Source organism: Orycteropus afer, unplaced genomic scaffold, assembly GCF_000298275.1.
Source record: "Orycteropus afer afer isolate SDZICR_OR568_19922 unplaced genomic scaffold, OryAfe1.0 scaffold00042, whole genome shotgun sequence".
NCBI classification, from domain to species: Eukaryota; Metazoa; Chordata; class Mammalia; order Tubulidentata; family Orycteropodidae; genus Orycteropus; species Orycteropus afer.
In genome coordinates, this window is record NW_006921629.1 from 10,815,030 (window position 1) to 10,829,675 (window position 14,646).

Genomic DNA, 14,646 nt, shown 5'->3' on the forward strand with positions numbered 1-14,646 from the left:
CACGTCCCCCCCTGGATTCGCCGGCAGCCGGGCCCGGGGCTTCAGACATGCCCCCCAGGTAGGTCCTCGGGCTGGGGTCCGGGCGGGACAGGGGACCCGGGACAGCTTGGTCCCCATGCGCTGGCCGCCTCGGGGCGCATCCTCCGGTGCGGGCGCCCTATCGCGGCTGGCGTTCAGGGCTCCAGATGTCGCCCCGAGAGGACTCGGGACTGCCGGGTCGCTACTCCGCGCCGGGTTCACGGCGGGGTCAGCGGCCCCGGACGGGCTCTGCCCGCACATGGACTGGAGAGGCGAGGGAAAGGGAAGGGGAGCTGGCGGGCGGGGCTGGCAGGGGCGCTGCCCTGGCACAGCTCGGCGCCTGGCAGCGGGGCGGGTGGGGCGCCAGCGAGGAGCTGCCACCGCCGCAGGGAGGGAAGCCCGGCTGGGCTGCGACCGCAGGTAACGGGCCGCTAGGCCCTGCGGGCCAGGCGGGGAGCAGGCAGAAGAGCTCCCGGGCTGGGCTCGGGCCGCCGCGGCCAAGGCGGCTGCTGGAATTGGGGGCCCGAAAGGAAAAGCCGGGAGCGGAGGGACTGGGGCTGGCGGGCTCCTCCCGCCCTGTCTGAAGTTGGGAAACTTTTCCCCAAGTTTGGGGCGGTGGAGTTCCCGGGGAGAAGAGGCCAAGGGGAGCTAGGGAGGGAGGCGCCGGGCCCGCGATGCAGAGCCGAGGCCGAGGCCAGGGCCAGGATGCGGGTGGGGCGCAGGCCGGGGTCAGGGCCGCAGCCGGCTGCTGCGCTGTGCCCGCCCGGGGCGCTGCCCCCTCCCTCCCCTGGGAGCTGCGTGGCTCCCCCCTCCCCCCCCACCTGCTTCCTGCCTCAGCCTCCTGCCCCGATATAACGCCCTCCCCGCGCCGGGGCCCGGCCTTCGCGCTCTGCCCGCCACGGCAGCCGCTGCCTCCGCTCCCCGCGCCCGGCCGCTGCCCGGGCCCATCCGAGGGCCTGACAGCCCCGGGTCAGGGCGGCGCCACGGCGGGCAGCGCGCTCCCCTCCTCAGGATCACTTCCCCCAACTGGGGCAACTTCTCCCGAGGCGGGAGACGCTTGCTATTCGGCTCCCCTTTCTCCTCACTTGGGCAAACTTCTCGGCCCTGAATGACTTTTCCTGAAGCGGACATTTTCTTCAAACTGGGTAACTGTCTGCGAAAGGGTCACTTCGTCCCCCAACAGTTTTCTCCTCGGAAGCCCCCAGCACCCAGTTCGTGTGTCCAGTGGCGTCTGTGCCCCGGGGCGCACCGGCTGGTCTGGCCTTCTCTCAACCGGTAGCAACTCCTTCTTCTGGTTTGGCCTGCCGGCCCTGGCTCCCACTCCCAGAGGCCGCTGCTCCTCCATCAGTGCCCAGGCGCAGCGTCCGATGCCCCTGCCCAGCTGAGGGGAAGGGGAAGTGGAGGGCAGAATCTCTACCCGGGCCGGGTAGAGGCGGCGAGGGCGCAGCACGGCTCTGACCCGGCTGGTGTGTGTCCCTGCAGGAGACTGTGCTGGGCAGACGATGCTGGACACCATGGAGGCGCCGGGCCACTCGAGGCAGCTGCTATTGCAGCTCAACAACCAGCGCACCAAGGGCTTCTTGTGCGACGTGATCATCGTTGTGCAGAACGCCCTCTTCCGCGCGCACAAGAACGTGCTGGCGGCCAGCAGCGCCTACCTCAAGTCCCTGGTGGTGCACGACAACCTGCTCAACCTGGACCATGACATGGTGAGCCCTGCCGTGTTCCGCTTGGTGCTGGACTTCATCTACACCGGCCGCCTGGCGGATGGCGAGGAGGCGGCGGCGGCCGTGGCTCCGGGGACCGAGCCGAGCCTGGGAGCAGTGCTGGCTGCTGCCAGCTACCTGCAGATCCCTGACCTCGTGGCACTGTGCAAGAAGCGCCTCAAACGCCACGGCAAGTACTGCCACCTGCGGGGCGGCGGCGGCGGCGGCGGCGGCTACGCGCCCTACGGGCGGCCGGGCCGGGGCCTGCGTGCCGCCACGCCAGTCATCCAGACTTGCTACTCGTCCCCCGCCGGGCCCCCGCCGCCCCCCGCCGCTGAGCCGCAGTCAGGCCCGGAGGTCGCGGTGAACACGCACTGCGCAGAGCTCTACGCCTCGGGCCCCGGCCCTGCAGCTGCGCTCTGTGTCCCGGAGCGTCGCTGCTCCCCACTCTGCGGCCTGGACCTGTCCAAGAAGAGTCCTCCAGGCTCCGCTGTCCCCGAGCGGCCTCCCGGCGAGCGCGAGCTGCCCCCACGCTCAGACAGCCCTCCCGGCGCTGGCCCTGCCGTCTACAAGGAGCCGCCTCTCACCCTGCCGCCGTTGCCGCCGCTGCCCTTCCAGAAGCTGGAGGAGGCCGCACCTCCTCCGGACCCTTTCCGTGGCGGCAGCAGCAGCCCGGGACCCGAGCCCCCTCCCGGCCGCCCCGACGGCCCCAGCCTCCTCTATCGCTGGATGAAGCACGAGCCGGGCCTGGGCAGCTACGGCGACGAACTGGTCCGAGAACGGGGCTCGCCAGGCGAGCGCTGCGAGGAGCGCGGCGGGGACGCAGCCGTCTCGCCCGGGGGTCCCCCGCTCGGCTTGGCGCCGCCGCCGCGCTATCCCGGAAGCCTGGACGGGCCGGGCGCAGGAGGCGACGGCGACGACTACAAGAGCAGCAGCGAGGAGACGGGCAGCAGCGAGGACCCCAGCCCACCCGGCGGCCACCTGGAGGGCTACCCGTGCCCGCACCTGGCGTACGGCGAGCCGGAGAGCTTCGGTGACAACCTGTATGTGTGCATCCCGTGCGGCAAGGGCTTCCCCAGCTCCGAGCAGCTCAACGCGCACGTGGAGGCGCACGTGGAGGAGGAGGAGGCGCTGTACGGCCGGGCCGAGGCGGCTGAGGTGGCTGCCGGGGCTGCTGGCCTGGGGCCCCCTTTTGGCGGCGGCGGGGACAAGGTCGCTGGGACTCCGGGGAGTCTGGGCGAGCTGCTGCGGCCCTACCGCTGCGCGTCGTGCGACAAGAGCTATAAGGATCCGGCCACGCTGCGGCAGCACGAGAAGACACACTGGCTGACCCGGCCCTATCCGTGCACTATCTGCGGGAAGAAGTTCACGCAGCGCGGGACCATGACGCGCCACATGCGCAGCCACCTGGGCCTCAAGCCCTTCGCGTGCGACGCCTGCGGCATGCGCTTCACCCGGCAGTACCGCCTCACTGAGCACATGCGCATCCACTCGGGCGAGAAGCCCTACGAGTGCCAGGTGTGCGGCGGCAAGTTCGCGCAGCAACGCAACCTCATCAGCCACATGAAGATGCACGCTGTGGGCGGAGCAGCGGGCGCAGCCGGGGCGCTGGCGGGCCTGGGGGGTCTGCCCGGCGTCCCCGGCCCCGATGGTAAGGGCAAGCTCGACTTTCCAGAGGGCGTCTTTGCTGTGGCCCGCCTCACGGCTGAACAGCTGAGCCTGAAGCAGCAGGACAAGGCGGCTGCGGCCGAGCTGCTCGCGCAGACCACGCACTTCCTGCACGACCCCAAGGTGGCGCTCGAGAGCCTCTACCCGCTGGCCAAGTTCACCGCGGAGCTGGGTCTCAGCCCGGATAAGGCGGCTGAGGTGCTCAGTCAGGGCGCGCACCTGGCTGGCGGACCCGACGGCCGGACCATCGACCGTTTCTCTCCCACCTAGAGTGCCCTGCGCTGGCCGGCCCGCGTCGTTGTCGCTTGGCCCGGTCGGCGTCCCCAGGGAGCGGCGGCGGCGGCGGCAGCGAGCAGGCACCCTGTGCCCCAGACAGCTGTCTATCAGTGTCAGTGTCGCCCGCGGAGGCGGCGGCCCCACCTCTTTGCGGCCTCACCTGGCCTCACTGCTTTGTGCCTTACCTTAGCCCGGGGATGGGGGTGGGGGAAAGACCCCGGGACGGGAGTGGGATGGGGGGAGGGAGATTTATATTTTTGATATCAGCTTTGACCAAAGGAGACCCCCGGTCCCTCACCGCCTCTTCCTGCGGCTCGTTGGCCCCCTCCCCCCAGCTCCGTGCTGCTCTTGGGGGGAGTGGTGTCACTGTTGGGGCGCTCCCAGCCCTACCTCCGGCCCTTGCGACCACACCCATTCTCACTGTGAATCTTCCCGCTGGGGTCGGAGCGTCGGGCAGAGTTGGGGAGCGGGGAGGGGACTGAGCCGGCCGGAGGGCCCCCCGCCCTGTCCCCACCTGCCCCGGGACTGATAATGTGAAGTTCCTCATTTTGCACAAGTGGCACTAGCCCCAGGGCCAAACCTCCCCTTCCCTGACCACCAAGGGCAGGGAGTTCTGGAGTCAAGAGGGCTGAGACAGCCCCAATGTACCCGGTCTCCCGCTTCCATGGTGTCCCCTTTTCCCTGGGGCCCGGACCATATTTATTGCATGCACCCCGGGTGGCCCCTGGCCCCCCCCCATCCCGAGCCCAGGCTGGGCTGGGCTGGAACGAGGTCTCTTTAGCTCCCTTCTCCTCTCCCTCCTTTGGGTTTGTATATTTTCTACCTTGTACACAGGCTCTTCTAGAGCCACTTCCATTTTCTATACTCGAACCAAACAGCAATAAAGCAGTAACCAAGGACCACGAACTCTGTGGCTCTCTCCTGCTTTTGCACAAGTACCTGGGTGGGCAACACCAGGGTGGGTGGAGGGGCCCAGAATGGGCTGCCCTCACACAGGTGCAGAGGCTTGGACCTTCTTCCCCTTCCCAGCCCAGGGACAGATCAGCAAGAGGTCAGATATGTTTCACGACTAAAAATTTATTAAGGAAACAAAACGAGTGATGCAAACAGGACAGAAAGGAGAGATGGATCTCCCACCCACCCAGTCATTGGCCTTCATCTAGGGGAGAACTCAAAGGAGAGGCAGATACCTCAAAGAGTCCATTCTTCTGGGGGATTGTACCCCCAAACTGTTGGCCTTGGCTTTCTTAAAACAGTCCTGCCCCTTCTGGCATGATCTTGGGCCCGCAGGAGGGCACACCTTGCTCCAAGGCTCTGGGCCAGCTGTATAGACAATGGGCCCTGGGGGTTTCTCCCACCGGCCCCTGCAAAGTTTCCTCCTGGCTCCTCCTCAAAACCCCTTTATCCCTGCCCCTGGGTTGGAAGAACTTATTAGCAGTGGAAAGTCTCCCGAGTGAGACTCTGAACATGGGTGCCAGCTAAATGGGCAACTGAAGACACAAAGGCCAGAGAACTCTGTATGAATTCTTCTGGAAAGTCAAGAGGGCAAAGATAGAAAAGGGTGGAAACGCCAGGCTAGACACTGCTCCTCCCAGGCACTGGCCCACTGTCTCAGGCTGGGCTGTGGAAGTGTGGAAGTTTCTGAGTGCATGGGCCTGGGAAGGAAGGACTGGGGAGGAAGCCTTTATTAGGTTCCTGCTGTGGGTACTAGAGGAGGAAGATTCAGAGTAAGACTAGCAAGACAAGGAACTGAGGTGTGGAAATTGAGGGGATCTGGAGGGTGAAAGGGGATCAACTAGATAAAGATGGAGGTGAGGATGATTCAGGAGGCAGGGAGGAAGGACAAGAAGAGGAGAGGGAAGAACTGAGAAGACTGAGGAAAGTGAAAAACTACAGCAAAAAGGCAAGAGTAGAGAGGAGGCAGGTGAAGACCCGGGAAGCACGGGCCTGCGATGGTCTAGATCCATGAGCATCCAAGGAGAAAACAAGCAGCAAAGTACAACTGACCCACAACAGTAAAGGCAGCAAGAGGAGGGCAGGATGAATGTGTGAGGGATGGGGGGACGTGGTGTCCAGAACCCAGCGTGGGTCCATGGGGGAATCCTGGCCCCAGGGAGACGGAGAGACACCCTGGGTACTCCTTTCATTGCACAACCAAAGCCTCTTGGGCATAGATTGTGGATGTGGGTTCTGAAGATTAATGGGACCTGCATCTGATGGAAACTCTCAATCCTCTGCCCCATCTCCCCCTAAAGTAGCCGTCTCTGAGGCAGGAAGGCCTCCCCCCAGCCCTTGAATTATACAGGGGGAGGGAAAGGGCTGAGAGCACGGTGGCCTATCTGGCTTGCCCACCTGCTGTCACTGTAGCCAGCCACCTCCCTGCTAAATCTTGGCAGCCCAGGAGGGTCCCAGCAGCTTCCACCTGACCCTTGGGAGGGGCTCTGTGAGGAGCAGCTCCGCCACAGCACGGCCACAGCGTGGGTTGGAAGAGGATGGTTTATTGTCTGGGTGGATTGGTGGCTCAGGCATGTGGGCATCTTCCGTGCTACACTGGGCGCCTGTTGGCCTTTCAGGAATGGTTCCATGGGGGCGAGCCCTGGAGTGGCTCCTCAGCCCACCTGGGCCCATGTGAGAAAGGCTGGGATGTCTCGCACAGGCACATTTCTTGTCAGCGCCTTCACACGAAGGTTCCGGTCATCCGTCAACAGTACTACTTCCCGCAGTAGTCGGATTGGCTGCTCTGTTGGTACAAGAGAGCAGAAGGACTTCAGTGAGGGCACAGGCACTGGCTGTCTCTTCTCCTGCACGGGAATGTGGTCCTGGTGACCGAGGGGTCAGGGCCAGTCATTTCCTCCTTCCACAAGTCCTTCATCTCACCCAAACTTCCAGCCTAGGGTGCCCTCCTTTACTGGCTTAGAGAGGGCCGTGTGGGGCCGAGGCTGGGCTTCTGCTCCAACTGCTGCCTAAGCCTACCTGGTTCAGCAGGTCTGCCTCTGGGGACTCTGAACCGAGGGAGCAGAAGTGGCCCTTTCCCTTCCATTCCTTCTGACTGTGTGGCTGCTCACGGACTCACACACTCCCCTTTTTGTGTACTCTCTCCATCCAGGGTTAGCAGGTCTGCGCTTTAGGTACCAAAAGGGAGGAAACTAAAGGTGGGACAGAGGATGTATCTGCGGCTCTCAGATGTGAGGGCAGGGGTCAACTACAAACAGCTCTGAGGAGAGGTGGGGAAGGCACAGAGCAGCTGTGCCAAGGCGGTCCTGAGGCCAGGGCCAAATGATTTTCTCTATTCAATGAAAGTAGTCCACGTATATGGTGAAAATCTCTCACAGCACAGAAGAGTAAAGAGAGGTAAAGTCGGGATCAACCTCCCCGAACTCTCCCTTCACCCGTCTCTGTCTTGTTCCCAGATCTGCAGCCTTCCAGATTCCTTCATGCACATCTGCGAGCATGTATACTTGTAATAGATAAACTTTTTCTCCCTACGCGTACGTTATTCAAGCTATGTATCTCAAAAATCTCTCTGTATCGGCGTGGACAGATATCCTTCAATCTTTTTTTAGATGACTTTTTTAGAATGATCTCTTCCCCTACCTTCTTCCTCTAGTTCTCTAACCTTTTGCTGTATTTGGGAGAATTAAATCGGGGCCAAGTGCTCACACAAGTGACAATCCCACCCCCGACAATCTCTCTCAGGTGACAGGCCCACTCCTTAGCCCCAGGGTGGCTGCTTCCTGACAGAGGTCCAGCCGACAGTGAGGCACAGGAAGTGTCCTGTGGTGCACACTGGCTGCTGGGCAGGAGGGGCTGGGGGATGGCAAATATCCCTGTCTGCCCCAAGCAGTTTCAGGCGTGCCAGCTCTAGGCAGGGAGGCTGAGAACTGGCTGTCAGCTTTGGGTGGGCAGGCTCTTGGTGTTGATGGTGGTGAGAGGTGTGTATGTGTGTGTGTGTGTGTGTGTGTGTGTGTGTGGAGGTAGAAGGTGCGTATAGTGGGGAGAGGCAAGGAGCTGTGGTGGGCAGACAAGGAGAGAAAGGAGGCCATGAGTAAAGAGGATGCTCTGAGGCCACTCAACTGCCTGGCCCTACCCCTCAGGGGTGTGAGCAGGGGGTGGGGTGTGGTGGGGTGCGCTGCTATGTGGAGCTCCCAGCTGGCTGCCTGACTCTGTATGCAGCTTCACCAGCCCTGCCCTGGGACTCAAACTACGTGATTCCTAGGCCGTAGGTCAGCCAACCAAGGCCCGGTATTGCTGGCAGGGGTCTGCAGGGGTTTCTGTGGATACTTTGAGACGTTTTTAACAATAAACATCCTCTGTTTTGACACTGGTAACTTCACTTTGTTAGAAACCAGAGACTGTCATCTTGTCAGGCCCCATCCGCCATAATCCACATGATTTTAAAATTCAACATCGTTTACACATAAACATTTGGTGACGGTTTCTCTGTGAATCTGACAAGTTAATCTGCTAAGAATTCACACTGACAAATGGGGTTTGATTACACCAGCCGTTGCTGATGTAATTCTGATAGGGGTGGTCCCCAGGATGGCAATGGGTTCCTGTAGGCTGTTCAGGGTAAAGTGGGGGTTGGGAGATTAGTAGGGCCAAAGCCAAAAAATGTGTGTCTCTGCTCAGAAAGAAACAGTTCTGAGGCTGGGGTGGGGCCCCAGCAGTATCCTAACTACACTTCCCAACAAGGCTTTCTGCAATGCTGCCTACCTCGCCTCCAGAGGCTGTTCCTCTAGGAAGCTGCCTGGGCCACGGCTTAAGTGCAGTTCCTTCAGCTCAGCCAGGCCGCTCTTTGACCACTTGACTGCCCTGGGTCTGGCCCTAAGGAACAGATATGCCACCCATCAGAGCTGTCTCCTTCCAGAGTTCTCTGTGCCTGGGATCTCCTTCCCTCTGGGATCACGTTAGCCTCACATACTCGGGAGCTCTGCTGGAGTAGTGCCTAAGGCATTTGACTGTTAACCAGAAGGCTGGTGGTTCAAACCCACCAGCCACTCCACAAAAGGAAGACTGGGCAATCTACTTCCGTAGAGATACTGCCTCGGAGACCCAAGGAGGGGTTGCTGTGAGTCGGAGCAACTCGACGGCAGTGAGTTTTTAAAATACTTTACTCAGACTATGTATCTTAAGGATTCTTCTACACCAGCAGATACACTTCGTTCTTTTCAGATGACTTTTTCAGTATGATCTCTTTTCCCATCTTTCTTTCCCTAGCCCCCTAACTCTTTAATGTATCAGGGAGATTGAGCATGGCTGGACCCCTCTGAGGACAGCAGTCATGGGGCTGCTTACCAGCCCTGGATTCAGAGGCGCAGGCAGAGTGAGGGGTGGGCCAGTGTGGGTGAGGTGGGAGGAGAGGCAGGAGAGAAGATACTCCCCAGACCAGCTGGAAAGCCAGGACTAGGAAACGGAACAGAGAAGAGATGGGTGATGACGTTTGAAAGAAAATGATGACTCTACAAGTAAGCAGACAGGAACTGAATGGTGAGAAAGATTAGCTCTGCAGATGACACTGAGCTGGGAGGTTCTAGGAACTCCTTCCACAGGAAGAAATGTCAGAATGGGAACCCAAAGCAGACAACACCTGAGCCTCAGTGACCCTGCGGGGCGGTGCAGGAAGGAAAGTTGGTGGTGGAGGGTGAGGTCGTCAGGCCTTCACCCAGGTAAGAGAGCCCCAAGTGTGGGTCTTTGACCCAAAGATGGGATTCTGCTCACAGGTCTTGAAAACTGAGCTGAGGGCTCAGGCCCTACCCTCACCTGTCTCTACCTCCAGCCAGCCAACCAAATGCTGTATAGTTCAAGAGGTAGAGACGAGGAAGAAAATGCACACTACTTGCTGAGGAAATGCTTCTGTCCTGGGCCTGATGCAGGGTTAACACCCAGGGATGAAGTGAGAGGGGCAGGGATGTGAGCAAGGTCAAGACAAGGGAGGCGGGCCCCAGGGAACACTGGGGACTGTCTGTCCTCCCTCCTCAGAGATACAGAGGGCTGTCTCGGGAGACTATGCCGGAAGAGGCTATACTGAATCACAGAGATACTCCTGCTGTCAGAGAAAACACACTAAGGCCCTGACGAAGGGCACTGAGGCATGCAAGATAGGGACGCTCACTGCCTAGAGCCTGGCTCCCTGGGCTGGGCTTATACCTAGTTGGCCCAGGGTCCACCTGACATTCCTTCGGGGTGGGGTGATAGGGAGGTCTGACCTCCAAGAGGGCAGAAAACTGAGCTGGCATCTGGTTGGCCTTATACCTAAGTCCTGATTCTTCAGACTTCCTAGGTCAGAGTCAGTGGAAGGAACCCAAAGCAGACAACACCTGAGCCTCAGTGACCCTGCGGGGCGGTGCAGGAAGGAAAGTTGGTGGTGGAGGGTGAGGTCGTCAGGCCTTCACCCAGGTAAGTGGGGCTGAGGCTGGGCAGGACGAGGCAGGGAGAGGGACAGATGATACCAAGGCAGGTGCTGAGCTGCAAAGCCATACCTTTGCTGGTGGGCATGAAGTCCTTAGCCTTGTCTTTGCAGTAGTGGAGGCAGCAGGAGAGGATCAAGTCATCGTTGTTGCCCTAGAGAAAGACAGTGTGAGAAGTGTCACTGGGCAGGAGGGGGCGCCATGTGAAGGAGGCAAAGTATACCTGCCCTGGGGAGGCCACAGCCCAAAGTCCCTCCTATCCTTGCCCGGGCCCTGCTTGGCGGGGTGCAGTCAGTGCTAAGAATAGTCTGAGGGGCAAGGAACACCTCCTACTGGACTCTGATGGCGGCAGACCCCCTCAGCTGACTGGGCTGATCTTCCTTTAGTCCCTATCTCCTGGAGAGTCCCCCTGTTCTGAAGGCTGGCTGTAGGTCTTCTCCCTTTGCACTGGGGGTCTCACCAGCTGGCCAGTGATGTCCTCACTGCGGAAGGCGATGGATTCAAGTTCATTGCCACGGCTGGTCAGGGCCCGAAGGCACGAGTCTCGACACTCAAACCGCTGCTCAAGGAACTCGATGGACTTCCGGGCCTTTTCTTGTACCACACGGGCGTAGCCCCCAGCCCGGTGGTCTGTCTCCTGCCCCTTGGCCAGGCCATCCAGCTCATTGATCACTGATGGGACAGAGCCACACAGGGTATCAGCCCCAGCAGCTACAGCTGCCCTCATCCTCAGCTTCACTGTGTCCACTTGTGTTCCCAGCTGGCCCCTTCCCAGATCACAGAATCCATCCCACCCTACAAGTCTTCCAAAGAAACTAGGGCAGTAGGGGAACTTGGGGGGCAGGGAGTATCCCAGACTTTCTACAATGCTCCCTCCCCATTCTGCCTCTTCCCCTGGGCTCCGCCCTCCTCTTGGAAGGAACTTAAAAGGGATTTTTCTGGGGCTGCTGTATTGAAAAGAAGAAACCTGGCCCACTATTAGTTATAGGAGCAAACTGAGAGGGCCCCTAAGGAGAGGCAAGGCTATACAGCAGCTGAAGGGAAAGAGATCACTCTCCCCTATCGACTTGGGATCCCAACTACAGCAGCCCAGGAAAGGCTTTGGGCTTCTGCTGATGGCCACGTTCTATGCTCCACCTCCATGGCAGAGTGTGGTGAGGTCACCAAGTGGGAAACAGGACCCACAGCCTCACTTGGAAGGGCCCTGGTATTCCCCCAAACCATGCCCTTGGCACATGTACTTCTTCTGGTACTGCACATATGTGTGTGTGTGTGTGTGTCTGTCTGTCTACTGCCTGCCTATGTGGTGTCTGGGACATGGCTTCATTTCTGGTGAAGATTCTTTCCAAAATTCCAGCCAAAAGCCTGAGGTCAAGTGGGAAATATGCACTCCTTGGGGGCTCCGGGAGTTTGGGGTCTGAGGCCTCTCCTCAGTGCAATGATTCATGGCCTAGGGAGTCAGCATAAGCATGCTGTTCCACGGTGAGCCTGGCACTCACTGTCTGGGTATTCCGAGACACTTTCTGGAAAGAGCCCATGTGGGGACACACACACACACACACACACACACACACACACACACACACACGATGCCCATGCTCTCAGCAACCTGAAGCTGCAGTGTCTACACAATGCATGGTTGAGGGAGGGGGTGGGTGGGTGGAGGGGTGGTGGATGGTGCAACAAGTGAACGAACATCAAACAGGAAAAACTGGTATTCTATCCCAAAATCTGCTTTCCTGCTTCCAAGTTAAACAGGCTTCAAAGGGGAACCTTGTTTGTGCTTCTGCACCAGGCAGGGCTTCTCAATGCTGGGGTCAGGCCTAAGAAGCACAGAGCAGGTTAAAGAGCAGAAGAAATAAGCAGGGAAAGCTGTAGGCTTAACCCTTTGCTGCTCAGGGCAGAGGGCAAGAGTCCACTAAGGAACATGTTAGTGAATAGGAGACCCCCTGATGTCCTCTGAGAATTCAGAGGCCTGCCCAGCTGGGGAAGGCTGAGGAAGCTGGACAGTGGTCTGCTCCCAATACCACTGGAGGCTCCTGTATTTGTTCTACCCATATCCTCTAGGTTTTCTCATGTGCTTGCGCCCTTCCCTAGCAAATGTGACTTTCCCTGCTGGACTGTAAGTTCACCAAGAGCAAGGGCTCTCATGAACAAGGAGACTAAGCACACAGAGGGGGCACATGACCAGCTGGGGGTACTCAGCTATGCCATTTTCCAACCGTCTGGTAGTCAACAATTCACTTTCTTCCTTGAAAATCTCCTGGGTTGCTGAGGCCTAGGCAAAGTACAGAGAAATACTATTCCTGGGCCTTCTGGCCAGAGGGTGGGAAACCATCTCACCCTAGGACCTGGCGGGGGAAGAGGGAAAGAGGGGAAGCCTGGGACAACTTGATGGTCCTGCTGTTCTACCCTGGTGACAGAAGTTGCTCTACTTCTGAAGAACAGAAAACCTTCCCTTAGGTTTAAGGGCCTGGGTTTAAGAGGCTCCGGCCAGGCCACATGGGGAGGGGGAAGGAAGACGGGGAGGGTGGAGGCAGGGAGGAGGGCTGCTTCAGTGCCAACATTCTCAGGTGGTGCTAACGTGTTTCCCACAACCCCCCAGGGTTCTGCAGCCTCTGCAGGGGCGGATGTTTCCTGCCCTTTGTTTCCACCCCCATCTGGCACTAAGACACTTGGGACTGGGAGGGAAGGCCCAATGGAACATCTTGGCATAGATGTCAGAGGTGGCTTGGCAGGCAGACTGCCAGTCTGGCAGCTTTTCCAGAGGACAGGGCTCCCAAACTTGTTCCAAATGGCTGCTGAGAGGGGGACATTAAAAAGCTTGGGCTTCTGATCATCTCCCAGGCCCTCTTCCTCCACAGTATAGCCATCAGCTGTATCAGACAGGGGCCCAGAGCCCAAAGCCCATGGTCCTAAGGCTGACCCACCAGAAAGCTCCAAGAACCAAGGACCTCGACGTTCCTTGGAGACAGAAATCTGGGAGGCCCAGCTGGGCTCCTCTGGCCAGAAGGTGGAAGCAAGCTAGCTGGGTTCTGAGATGCTGACCCTGCACCAGCACTGACGACCAGACAAGAATCCACAGGCAGGAGCTGAGGCTTGCTCTCAAGGGTTCCTGTCGGACTGGCCTTAGGGTGACATTGGCCAGAAGAATGCTACCTCGAACCAACAGAATGGTCATGAAAAGCAACAAGACAATCAGACCAAAGGCATCTAACCACTTCAAAATCCTCCCAGCCTCCCTGCCAGACCACCCAGCAGCACTGCCGTTATCTGCCAGGGCTGAGTGTTTACCAATAACGGGAACCAGCTTTGCTGTTTTACTGCAAGCTTTATAAGGATAAAAACAAGGGCTGGGCTCATACAGCCTCTGGTTGCTGGGACACAGGAGTTCATTTGCTCAAGCAGTTTAAGCCGTGGATCAGCCATAATAATCTGAACTGCTTTGATTATTAAACAATTTTCCTTGCCCCACGCATTCCCTACTTCCCTGCAAATCCTGTCTTAGACACACACACAGCAGGGCTCTGGCTGCCTGGCCTTGGGCTGTGGGGCATGTGTGCAGAGGGTGCAGCGCACGTGCAGGCCGCTCTGGCCTTCCCGCCTGACTCACCGATGAGGGGCACCACCAGGATGTACTTCCTGCTCTCCAGCAGCCGTGCCAGACTGGCCAGGTGGTCAATGAAGCCATTGGTGTCTGGAACAAGGAACAAGGGTCTGATCTCAAGCTCCATCTGCCTCATCTGACTCTGGTCCTCCAGGACAGCCTACAGGGACAGAACGATGAGTGAGCCAGTAAGCAGGCAGGCCCCAGTGTGTCAGCATCCTGCCCCAGTGAATGACGCCCCCATCTCACCCCCACCCTGGTAGGGTAACAGCAATCCCTTGTCAGGGGCTGGGGAAAGCACTGCAGTAAAAACCAACACAGACCAAACAGCCCAGGGAAGGGGGTGTGACTAACATCTTGCCTGGGACTGAGAAAGACCAGTGACGGTATCTCCAAGTCAGATCTTGGGCTAAAGATCAACAAGGGAGAGCTGGGTTCCTTGGAAGACACGAAGGTGGTTTCACACATATTGGCAGCATACAGAGGAGTACTTCCCAGCAGACACTTACGTATATCCAAAATAGAATTTGTTATTTCAATTTACATTACTGTGTAGCTTAAAAAAAAAACTCAAAGGCTATAGAAAGTAAGTGATGTTGACAACTGATAATACCAGAGTCTCCCACAGCAGTAAGAGTCCACCAGTGTTGACGAATTAAGACCCAACTCACATGTTTGCAAACAGCAACAGAAGACTGATCACAATCACCACCTCCTTCCCCTTGACTGGCATGGTGCTTCCTAAATGCTGGTGTTTGGCGTTTTACTTTGCTCCTTTGCCACAACCCTGTAAGCCTATGCTATTATGTACTTAAATGTTTTTCTTTAAACTGGCTTTAAGTCATCTTACTTTTCTGCTGGGCTCTTCCTAAGAAATGATGTTGTAGTCTGAAAATCTGGTAACCTAGTCATGTTCAGCCACTCCTCGGAAGGAAGGTTGGGCAATCCTACTTCCGTAGTG

The 14,646-nt window shown here is 58.5% G+C and overlaps 2 protein-coding genes across 2 annotated transcripts in view; one reads left to right on the forward strand and one right to left on the reverse strand.

Moving 5' to 3' along the window:
• The first annotated feature begins 6 nt into the window (after positions 1–6).
• HIC1 (HIC ZBTB transcriptional repressor 1) lies at positions 7–3,662 on the forward strand. The gene is made up of 2 exons (XM_007937451.1): positions 7–58; positions 1,501–3,662. Exon 2 carries the CDS (start codon positions 1,521–1,523, stop codon positions 3,660–3,662), a length of 2,142 nt encoding a protein of 713 aa, XP_007935642.1. The 5' UTR covers positions 7–58; positions 1,501–1,520.
• A 2,615-nt stretch (positions 3,663–6,277) lies between these two features.
• SMG6 (SMG6 nonsense mediated mRNA decay factor) overlaps positions 6,278–14,646 on the reverse strand; it is a 304,176-nt gene continuing 295,807 nt past the window's right edge. The window contains exons 16-19 of the mRNA XM_007937452.2: positions 13,692–13,845; positions 10,539–10,750; positions 10,151–10,232; positions 6,278–6,408 (exon numbers count right to left, since the gene is read on the reverse strand). Coding sequence (XP_007935643.1) covers positions 6,278–6,408; positions 10,151–10,232; positions 10,539–10,750; positions 13,692–13,845 — 579 coding nt within the window. The remainder of the gene's footprint in view (positions 6,409–10,150; positions 10,233–10,538; positions 10,751–13,691; positions 13,846–14,646) is intronic.